The 12,752-nt window shown below is 35.3% G+C and overlaps 1 protein-coding gene across 1 annotated transcript; it reads right to left on the bottom strand.

Annotated features, from left to right (window-relative positions):
* Positions 1–1,265: 1,265 nt before the first annotated feature.
* On the bottom strand, positions 1,266–10,199 carry LOC127706732 (putative beta-hexosaminidase). The gene is made up of 6 exons (XM_052211389.1): positions 10,179–10,199; positions 9,259–9,484; positions 4,958–5,261; positions 3,380–3,535; positions 2,896–2,953; positions 1,266–1,737 (listed from the first exon to the last, which is right to left on the bottom strand). Exons 1-6 carry the CDS (start codon positions 10,197–10,199, stop codon positions 1,429–1,431), a joined length of 1,074 nt encoding a protein of 357 aa, XP_052067349.1. The 3' UTR covers positions 1,266–1,428.
* Positions 10,200–12,752: the final 2,553 nt, after the last annotated feature.

The raw sequence follows: 12,752 nt of genomic DNA, 5'->3' as shown, positions 1-12,752 counted from the left end.
ATGTTAACATCACGTTGTATTTTAATTACACGAGATTTTGGTACATGAGTAGGTGAAATGGCATAAATAAACTTCGATATTGCAAGTGATTTATGTTTAAAATATTACCGATCAAGGAAAGGTTTCTGATCTTCCACATTTTAATTATTGATTCCATTTTTTCTATAGATATAAGAAGATGTGGTATGAGTGCCAATGAGACAACTCTCCATCCAAGTCAAAATTTATAAAAGTAAACCATTATAGGACAAAGTACGGTCTTCAACACGGAGCCTTGGCTCACACCGAACAGCAAGCTATAAAGGGCCCCAAAAATTACTAGTGTAAAACCATTCAAACGGGAAAACCATGCATGTATCTAAATTAGAACTAACCATTTCTTCAAAAGCATTAAATCTTAAACCTAAGGTTTTAAAACCATCTGTCCATTTAATGGGAAGGGAACCTTTTTTGTTAAATTTATTTCTTCCAATCCATGTTGCTTCGGTTTTAGAAAAATTAACTTTTAACCCTGGACACTTCTCAAAATTGTTAAAGGAATTCAATAAAATTTGCGCAGAAAATACATCTTTCAGAAAACAAGTAGTATCATCAGCCAACTGTGAAATTTTATTTCAGTGTCCCCAATTTTTATACCAGATATCTGATTGTTCTTACGAATACATATTGCCAGCAGTTCCACTGCCAAAATAAATAAAAAGGGAAGACAAAGGACACCCTTGTCGAACACCTCTCTCAATTTTGAATGAAATAGAACTAAATCCATTATTAACGACAAGACTAGATATATTTGAGTGTAAAGTTAAGACCCATTTCCAGAACTTGTTACCAAAATTAAAACAAACCTATGCTTTTTGAATAAATTTCCATTCTAGCGTATCAAACTCCTTTTCAAAATCGACTAGTAATATAAGACCTGGATAATTCTTTAATGTAGTAAACAATATAATATCAGCAATGAGTCGTAGATTTTCACCAATGTATCTACCAGCCACATATACCGTCTGATCCGGATCTATAAGTTTTGGAAGAAATAATTTCATTCTTTCCGTAATAACTTTGGCTAATAATTTGTAATCAAAATTTAAGAGAGAAAGAGGACCCCAGTTCGACAAGATTGTTCTGTTTTGATCTTTCTTTGGGATAAGAGACAGAATACCCCGTCTTTGGTCTATTGAGAGGGTTCCGGTCTCGAAAGAGAAAAACTATAGAACAGAACCTACTTGTTGTCTTGTTACAAAAATGTATACAGTTAAAATACACCATTAACAAAATAAAGTTAGTTTTATTATCAAAAAAGTAAGACACATTCACAAAGCCGTTTGCTAAAATCTGGATGGACGGCAGAAAGACCATGGCGAGTTCAACACTTTTTGTAGAAATGCCGTTTCTGTTCACTATAGTCATTTTAGAATGAAGAAGTTGTGGTTATCCTGTACCAGTAAACTGACGATTTTGTCGATTGGGTGTTCCGGCAGCTTGTTGCGCCGTTTGTTGGTTTGTTACACCTGTACTTCCCGGTTGAGCTGGTTGTTGAGGCATTCCAAACTGATTGAACTGTCCGCCACCCATCTGAGCTCTTGCAAATTGATTAGCTTGCTGTTGTTGTTGCTGCATAGCTTGTCTTCTTCTCAACTCCATTTCTTGAACTGCCTGCATTTGTCTTTGTCGTTGAAGCTCCATCTCTCGACGGATTTTGGTTACATTAGCCAGGATTTCTTGTTTTACACTCAGATACTGAAAACAATTGATAAAAGATTAATGAAAAATTGAATTGAAAAAAAAAGCATTTTTGTAGCTATACTTATTGGTTTATGAGGATTACCAGTTTGTCATTATCTAATGTTATAACATAAAACATGCAATAGTCTATAGATTAATGACTTACAATTTTGACATTGAAATAAAATAAAATATGAAAAAAACTGCCAAATTTATAAATCATTTAAAAGCCATTTTTGCGTTTTATTTACTGAATACAACTATTTAAGAAGACATTCTTCACTAGCAAAAAAAAAGAAGGAAAACGAATCTGATTAACATGCTACTGATGACAAAATAATGACTATATGTCACTTTTACAACACTGTCGAGTCAACAGGAACAGGACCATGGAAATTATATTACTTTTTTGATAACATGACTATCATCCCACTTTAAACTTTACAGTGGCGGATCCAGAACTTTTTATAAGGGAGGGCCCACTGACTGCCATAAGAGGGGGCCCGCTACAGTCATGCTTCAGCGATTCCCTATATAATCAACTAAATTTGTCCCACAAAAGGGGGAGGACTGGCCACCCCCATCCCCTCCCCCCCCCCTGGATTCGCCTATGCATTAATATATATATTCAATTCGAAATTAAGATAAAAAAAAACATTTTATTAAGAGAATTTTCATGACGGCAATTAATGATATAACACAACATTCATGTTAATAGAATAATGCATAAAAAACAAGAGCATCAATTCCAAGATTTGACAGCAGAAGTGATGTATATAGGACTTAACAGTAGAAGTTTCGCGGATACTTATCTTTAATTTGATGGTCGCAAATATTCGTATACTGGCGCCACTCATTTTATAATTATTGAAGTAGAAGCAAGAAACAAAAAAATTAAGTAAAAAAGTTTGTACTATTTTGTTTTCGTATTTTTGGGCTATGTATGTATTCTAAAAAGTGGACATAGATTCTCCATGTAGAGTATTATCAACCTTCAGATGTCCATTTAGATTTTTGTGTTGATTGGTTGCTGTCTCATTGACGTATATCTTATATCTTTTTTTGTGTGCTATTATGTTACTTTTATCAAAATTTTAACGCAACGTCATAATTGATTACAGACATTATTTTTGTCATTACCCAGAATGCATCAAACTTATAGTAAATACTTACGACTAACGGCATCGTCTGCTCAATGCTCTCAAGTCTTCTGTTCTGCTTGCCATTAAATCTATAAAATTTTAAAACATGAATTGAACTAGACGTTGAACTCGTTTTAAAATAGATATAGTAGTTGTTTGAAAACAAAAATATTTAACGATAAACCGTGTTTGTATTTACATGAGCAACATGACAGATGCCACAGGTGGAGCAGGATCTGCTAAATCTTCCGGAGCATGATCACCCCGGTTTTTAGTGTGGTTCATGTTTTTAGTTTTTTATGTTGTGTTTTTTATACTGTTGTTTATCTTTCCGTCGTTCTTCGTTTTTTGCCAAGACATTGTCAGTTTGTTTTCGACTTATGCATTTGAATGTCCCTTTGGTATTTTTTCGCTTCTGTTGTTCTTGTGTATTCCATAAACTACATAAATACACGTAAACAACTTTGTATCGATTCTACGAAAAATTAAAAAAAAACAACATATGAATGACTTACAAAGTGCGCATTTGAAAGTCTTTCAATTTTAGAGTAGTAACATCAGTTGTGTTTTTGATGTTACTCCAATCTGCCAGGGAACTCTTTATTTGCGGAGTTAGTCCAGGGTAAGATGTGTCAACTCGTAATATATCTCTAGTTCCCCGTTTTTCTTTCCTGAAAATATATAATGATGATAATCAAAATAAGATTTTATTACTTTGAAGCGATATCAGGAAAAACGTAAAATGTAAAAGACTATACGTAAATATAGTTAGTTGTGTATAATACAAAAGTGGCACAAATAAAATGAAGTGTGTGCGTGTCCAACAAAGAAATTATTCTCAATACAGTTGTACATATTTGTAAATTGAGAATATCTAAAATGGGTTGTTTAAGGAAATAACATGTTTTGCATTGAATCAAAGCTTTCATTTTTGGGGATATTAAAACTTACCATAACATCTTAATTATACTCTTTGATAAAAACTACACAGAATAGCAAAACAAGTCCCTTTTGAAATATTTTCTTAAAACACAGTTCAAACACATGCATTGTTCCGAACTTGTTTTTCTGCCTTATCGTTGATTTCGATATATGTATATGCTAAATTGTATTTTTATTTATTTAAGAGTCCGCTTAAGCAAATAGATATATACATATATAGTGAAATTATAAATTATAACAACTATTTTTATACACTCATTAGCGTGTTAAAGTTACATTCTTAGGCATTCTTAGTACTGATAATACACTGTTGACACAGAGATATGTCTCGCCTATAGGCATAAAATTCAGAAAAAGACAATCTGATGACAGCAACATTGCTTATTAATTAAAAGTCGCTGGACCATGATCTTGTGGGTAGGGCATAGGAATGGTCGACAAACTGAGATGTACTGATAGTAATGCAACTTTATACAAAATACCATAGATCTGTCACAAGTAGTTCTAATCAAACTAAATTAAGCAGAAAACTTAACATTGAAAATGGCTAATTAATTCATAGTCACTGGACCAAGACCTAGGAGGCAGGGCCTCAAAATGGTTCAAACATATATGTAATAATAGTAATACAACTTCATACAAAATATCATTGATCTATCACAAGTAGATCCTATCAAACGAACTCCAAGCAGAACACTTAACATTGAAATTGCTTATTAATTCAAAGTCACTGGACCTTGACCTAGGAGGCAGGGCCTCAAAATAGTCGTCAAATTGATATGTACTGATAGTAATGCAACTTCATACAACATATCTTTGATCTATCACAAGTAGATCCTATCAAACGAACTCAAGCAGTAAACTTAAGATTGAAAATTGCTTATTAATTCAGTCATTAGACCATGTCCCAGGGGCCAGGGCCTAAAAAATAATCGCCAAATTGATCATAGTAATGCAACTTTATATTACATATCAATGTTCTATCACAAGTAGTTCCTATCAAACTAACAGAAAACTAAACAATTGTCCTTTACAAATTAAGTTTAATACAACTAAGTTAGGTACAATAACATTCAGTTATAGCTCTAAGTGGACTGGATTCATGACAGCGTGGTGAATGATTGGTTGTAATTGTAACTTTTTATACTTACTTTGCACCAGGCGGTAGTACATTTGGTTTTACATTCAAAACATTAACCAATCGTGGATATTCTTTATTTCCGATGATACTGGCAACACGTGTCCAGTCTTTGTCACGTGCAACGAGATCTGGTTTTGAAAATATGACTTCCGGACCAGTTTGAGGGTTAAAGATTTGTGTAGGAGGTAAGTAAGTGTCTTCCCATTTTGCTTTGTGGTATGCTCTCTCGGCAAAAGGTATCAGTCGAGGTAACAACAATTTAAACAAAGTATCCTCATCCTTTACAAACCTTGTGCTAAGTGATGCTTGCATACCTATAAAAAGAAGTTTTTCAAATGAATGTCAAATATGTAATACTGATTGTAGATTGCAATAGCTGCTATGTCTTTCATGCGCAAGCCAGGAACAAATAAGCAAAATATGGACTCCCTTTTTAAAGGAATGAATAAATAAATGAATGTACTAATTAATCACTTGAATGGTGTTCTTCTTTTCAACCTTACTTTTAATACAAAATATATTAATAAGCTGAACATTAACAACACAACATATCATTTTTAATACTGAAATGCTGTGTATGAAGCGAATAAAACCTTAAGGGAATAAGAGTCAACAAGCAGTGGTTCTGATCCAGTGTGAATAAAACATTATGTAGCAGTCATGAGCCTGTAATTCAGTAGTCATTGTTTGTTACTGTATGTCATATTTGTTTTGCGCTCGTTGTTTGTACATAAATCAGGCCATTAGTTTTCTCGTTTGACTTGTTTTATATTTTGTCATGTCGGGACATTTTATAGCTTATTATTCTGGGTTTGCACATTGTAGAAGGCCGTACGATGACCAATAGTTATTAACATCTACGTCATTTGGTCTCTGATGGGTAGTTGTTTCACTGGCAATCATACCAAATCTCCTGGTTTTCTTTTAATTTTTTTCATTTTTCATGATACAGAGTTTAGTTCACGTCCGAAACTAGTTTTTGACCTTCAGGGCCGCTGCAAGTGAAGATGGTATTACGAATGGCTTCCGTAAAATAACCGTACTAAAAGCTTTAGTTTTTAATTTATTGCTCATTTATGCGAAGTTTATATAATAGAAAATGAAAGGATATGGAGTAAATGTACATGGGACAAAATCGCACACAATACATAGAAAAAAAATTATCAATGAACAGGGCTTTTATTCCTGTTCTTCATCTTGACAGTTGATGTAGGGTCTTCAACAATGAACGAATCATTCCTACCCTACAACAAGGTCAAGACTGCCCTAGCGTAGACTTGCATTACTATAAAGGTTTGTGGCTTTCTCCAATCAAAATGGACGTTACAATGAAATAAACCTTGTTTCAGAATTTTATTTATATAACCATATATTCTAGCCATAGCTAAAATCTTGGTAACTATAATTTATACTGTTATAACGAATTTTTCCCGAAGGGACTCGAAGTCAGGTTGTATTATGACAGTTAATTAGATTAAAGTGTGGATTCTGTAATGATTTGTTTACTTTGTGTTTCTTACCTTGAACATGTATCAATGCCTGTATTACAACAGCATGTCTCATGAACACTGAATTAACCATTTGTATTAAATCATTGAAATAAAAAAATTAGAATAACAAAAATACCGAACTCCAAGGAAAATTCAAAACCGAATGTCCCTTATCAAATGGCAAAATCAAAAGCTCTTCAAACACACCAAGTGAATGGAAAACAACTGTCATTATCCTGACTTGGTATAGGAAGTGATATATAATTTCAAGTTTGTTTCTTCAAAGGAGAGTTTATTCTGAGGATGCAATCACAAACAACGAAGAAGACAGTTAATATAATTACAAAACATAACACAAAAGGACAAACACAAGTCCAAAAAACATCACACAGAAAGACAAACACCAGTCCGAAAAACATCATACAGAAAGACACACAACAGTATACAAAACATCACACAGAAAGACAAACAACAGTCCACAAAACACCACACAGAAGGACAGACAACAGTCCAAAAAACATCACACAGAAGGACAGACAACAGTCTACAAAACATAACACAAAAGGACAAACACCAGTCCACAAAACATCACACAGAAGGACAAACACCAGTCCAAAAAACATCATACAGAATGACAAACAACAGTCCACAAAACATCACACAGAAGGACAGACAACAGTTCAAAAAACATCACACAGAAGGACAAACACCAGTCCACAAAACATCACATAGAACGACAAACAACAGTCCACAAAACATCACACAGAAGGACAAACAACTGTTAACAAAACATCACATAGAACGACAAACATCAGTCCACAAAACATCACACAGAAGGACAAACAACAGTCCACAAAACATCACACAGAAGGACAAACAACAGTATACAAAACATCACACAGAAGGACAAACAACAGTGTACAAAACATCACACAGAAGGACAAACAACAGTCTACAAAACACCACACAGAAGGACAAACAACAGTCCACAAGCATCACACAGAAGGACATACAACAGTCAAAAAAACATCATACAGAAGGACAAACACAAGTCCACAAAACATCACACAGAAGGACAAACACCAGTCCAAAAAACATCATACAGGACAAACACAAGTCCACCAAACATCACATAGAACGACAAACAACAGTCCACAAAACATCAAACAGAAGGACAAACACCAGTCCACAAAACACCACACAGAAGGAAAAACACCAGTCTACAAAACATCACACAGAAGGACAAACACCAGTCAACAAAACATCACACAGAAGGACAAACAACTGTTAACAAAACATCACATAGAACGACAAACATCAGTCCACAAAACATCACACAGAAGGACAAACACCAGTCCACAAAACATCACATAGAACGACAAACAACAGTTTACAAAACATCACACAGAAGGACAAACAACTGTTAACAAAACATCACATAGAACGACAAACATCAGTCCACAAAACCTCACACAGAAGGACAAACAACAGTCCACAAAACATTACACAGAAGGACAAACAACAGTAAAAAACATCACACAGAAGGACAAACAACAGTCCACAAAACATAACACAGAAGGACAAACAACAGTATACAAAACATCACACAGAAGGACAAACACCAGTCTACAAAACACCACACAGAAGGACAAACAACAGTCCACAAACATCACACAGAAGGACAAACATCAGTCCACAGAACATCACACAGAAGGACAAACACCAGTCCATAAAACATCACACAGAAGGACAAACATCAGTCCACAAAACATCACACAGAAGGACAAACAACAGTCCACAAAACATCACACAGAAGGACAAACAACAGTATACAAAACATCACACAGAAGGACAAACACCAGTCCACAAAACATCACACAGAAGGAGAAACATCAGTCCACAAAACACCACAGAGAAGGACAAACAACAGTCCACAAAACATCACACAGAAGGACAAACACAGTCTACAAAAAACCACACAGAAGGACAAACATCAGTTCACAAAACATCACACAGAAGGACAAACACCAGTCCACAAAACACCACACAGAAGGACAAACACCAGTCCACAAAACACCACACAGAAGGACAAACACCAGTCCCCAAAACACCACACAGAAGGACAAACACCAGTCCACAAAACATCACACAGAAGGACAAACATCAGTCCACAAAACACCACAGAGAAGGACAAACAACAGTCCACAAAACATCACACAGAAGGACAAACACAGTCTACAAAACACCACACAGAAGGACAAACATCAGTTCACAAAACATCACACAGAAGGACAAACACCAGTCCACAAAACACCACACAGAAGGACAAACACTAGTCCACAAAACATCACATAGAACGACAAACAACAGTCCACAAAACACCACACAGAAGGACAAACAAACAACAGTCTACAAAACATCACACAGAAAGACAAACACCAGTCCACAAAACACCACACAGAAGGACAAACAACAGTCCACAAAACATCACACAGAAGGACAAATACCAGTTCACAAAACACCACACAGAAGGACAAATACCAGTCCACAAAACATCACACAGAAAGACAAACACCAGTCCACAAAACATCACACAGAAGGACAAATACCAGTTCACAAAACACCACACAGAAGGACAAACAACAGTCCACAAAACATCACACAGAAGGACAAACAACAGTCCACAAAACACCACAAAACACAATCCCAATCAATAAGTATATGAAAGGAAATGTGGCATTTGTGAAGTTTGTCTGTTAAATTTTTTTTCAATGTTATCATATATGGAACATGCAGTTATGAAGAAAATGTTAGTTTTTACCTAAGATATTGTCTTTTTCAGTCAGTCGTTCACATTGATCCGGGACTGTGCAGCCAAACGATCCCGCATCTGTTAGTTCAAAATTACAGCACAGATTTTCAGGCAGGAAGTTGAAAACCTTTGTGGCATTGATGTGTCGTATTCTAGAATCATATTCACCGGGCATTTCTGAGTCTGGCTCGGCTGCAAACTCTAAGCTTGTATAGTCCGATGGCTGTAGGATAACCTATAAAAATAACAAAGGAATTTATAGGAAATCTGATTGCTATGCAGTTTCTCATCAATTATAGAGAATTCAGTTTTATAAAAGTTGATTCTTCACATCTCATTTAGACACACGTATTGGTAAATTATGGATATGTTGTGTGAAAAACTAAAGTTACCATAGTAATCTTCGGTGGTTTTTAGTCGTCTCTGTGTGAATCATCATCAAATAAATGTTAAAGGTAGCCTAGAAACCGTTCTTAATCGTACATAACATAATCAGTCAACTTTTACCTTAAACGGTTTTGGCTGTTCTGTTTTGACCATTTTAGGCTGTTTTGGTTTTTTAATGCATTAAAACATTTCATATTTTCTGAATTTTCAATCTTTTGATCTTTTGCGTTCCTGATTAAACTATCCCAGAAACAAGTGTTGTACGTACGGAAAAACAGATTACTAGTATATTTTCGTTTGGTTGGTTGATTTGGGTTTTTTTCACATTAGAATATTTTACAATGAAAAAATCTTTTATCTAGTCTACTGTAAAGTGAAACTTATAACTAATTACCTTATAACCACTATTAGCCATGAGTATAACTAATTACCTTATAACCACTATTAGCCATGAGTATAACTAATTACCTTATAACCACTATTAGCCATGAGTATAATTATTTACCTAATAACCACTATTAGCCATGAGTATAACTAATTACCTTATAACCACTATTAGCCATGAATATAATTATTTACCTAATAACCACTATTAGCCAGGATTATAACTAATTACCTTATAACCACTATTAGCCATGAGTTGAGGTCTTCGCCTTTGTGGGAATTGGTTAATCGTTTTAGAGACACTGATAATATCGCTTTTGTTTCCAAATCTTGATCTGCTGAATGGAGTCAGGAAAGGTATAATCCTAGGTGGCCCTAAACGTGATGGCCATGCCATGTAAAATTCCTCTAAGCTTATCAAACCAACGCCATGTTTTGTTGCTAGTTCTCCTAAAGCCATGCTGTAATTTACTTTAAGTTCTAAGTACAGGTCTTCTTTCTCTAAGTGAAGTAGACGTTGACAATGTGTGGAATTGAGCCATGCAGGAGGTGGACTATCATCCCCACCCACGTGTACATATTTGAGCGGAACGCCTGCGTTGTCATGATAATTTTTAAGCTTCATTAAAATGAATTCGAAAAATTTCACAGTAGAATCATTTGGGAGACATGGATTGACAGCAGAGTCTGAATACAGTGTTGATGTCATATATCTAGGGATATCAGTCGGATCTTGTAACGCCATGGATTTATCTTTAGTTGTAAGTAAGTGTACCCTCATAGCCCTAATAGCAGCTCTTGCTTTTACTCCCATGTGTATTTGAGGTATTATCTCAATATTTCGGACAGCCGCATATTTAAGAAGATCTTGGTAATTCAGAACGGTTAAATATCCTCCATCGCTTCCATCTGGTTTTGATCCTAATTGTGAAAAGAGACAGCTATTCTCTGATGGATCGTGACATCGTTTACCACCAATCTAAATACACAAAATCACACTATATCGTATAACAACGAATATTTATATATATAAATGTACACAGATGAATGTAAATATTGTGACATTGTTTATCACCAACTTAATTAATTAAAAGGAGTGTAGAATCCATTTTCCTTACATAATAATTATATGTCTACTGCTTTACTCAGACTTGCGGATATGTGATTTAACCGTAAATTCGTGCACTTTCGTGGCACCAAGTTTCATTATTAGTAAACTCATCGTAGCTCAAGGTTCCTTAACTACCATTAACACGGCGGTCAATCGAGAAATCAGGGTAAGTTCAATAGACACTCAAGACTCATTAACTACCATTAACACGGCAGTCATTCGAGGAATCAGGGTAAGTTAAATAGACACTCAAGGCTCATTAACTACCATTTACACGGCGGTCATTCGAGGAATCAGGGTAAGTTCAATAGGCACTCAAAGCTCATCAATCTACCATTAACACGGCAGTCATTCGAGGAATTAGGGTAAGTTCAACAGACACTCAAGGCTCATTAATCTACCATTGACACAGCGGTCATTCGAGGAATCAGGGTAAGTTTGTTTGACACTCAAGACTCATTAATTACCATCAACACGGCGGTCATTCGAGGAATCAGGGTAAGTTCAATAGACACTCATGGCTCATTAATCTACCATTAACACGGCAGTCATTCGAGGAATTAGGGCAAGTTCAATAGACACTCAAGGCTCATTAATCTACCATTGACACAGCGGTCATTCGAGGAATCAGGGTAAGTTCAATAGACACTCAAGGTTCATTAACTACCATTAAAATTGCAGTCATTCGAGGAATCAGGGTAAGTTCGTTTGACACTCTAGACTCATTAACTACCATTAAAACGGCGGTCATTCGAGGAATCAGGGTAAGTTCAATAGACACTCAAGACTCATTAACTACCATTAAAACGGCAGTCATTCGAGGAATGAGGGTAAGTTCGTTTGACACTCAAGGCTCATTAACTACCATTTACACAGCGGCCATTCGAGGAATCAGGGAAAGTTCGATAGATATTCAAGACTCATTAACTACCATTGACACGGCGGTCATTTGAGGAATCAGGATAAGTTCAATAGACCTTCATGGCTCATTAATCTACCATTGACACGGCAGTCATTCGAGGAATCAGGGTAAGTTCGTGTCTTATTTTTATTTTGTTTTGCTTCAAGTCAAAGTATTAAAACCTTCTAGCAAGCAAGAAGAAAACACACACAAGTATTAAACTCAACTTAACATCAGTTAGTAATGTTTGTTTTGAACCAAATTGTGTTTTATGACATTCGTTATTATAATAGTTTTAATGTCCATTTTAAAAACCATGTTCGTTTTTATACTGAAAAGATTTTTTGAAAGATTTTTGGGGTTTGTTGTTATTTAAACCAACCAAAACCTAACAACAGGCTGACGCAAACAAAACATTTGGCCTAAAACAAAGTCAAATTCGTGGTGTGAAGCAAAACAAAGAAAAACAAAAGTTTGGCCTAACACAAAGTCTAGTTCATTAACTGACGCAAAACAAAGAAAAACACAAGTTTGGCCTAACACAAAGTCTAGTCCATTAACTTACGCAAAACAAAGAAAAACACAAGTTTGGCCTTACACAAAGTCGAGTCCATTGACTGGCGCGTAACAAAAAAGAACACAAGTTTGACCTTACACAAATTTACTTCCGTTAACTGGCGCTTAACAAAAAAGAACACAAGTTTGACCTTACACAAAGTC

This window comes from Mytilus californianus, unplaced genomic scaffold (assembly GCF_021869535.1).
Source record: "Mytilus californianus isolate M0D057914Y unplaced genomic scaffold, xbMytCali1.0.p SCAF_6, whole genome shotgun sequence".
Classification (NCBI taxonomy): domain Eukaryota; kingdom Metazoa; phylum Mollusca; class Bivalvia; order Mytilida; family Mytilidae; genus Mytilus; species Mytilus californianus.
The sequence above is the reverse complement of the archived record's forward strand: the minus strand, read 5'-3'. Positions and strand labels throughout refer to the sequence as shown.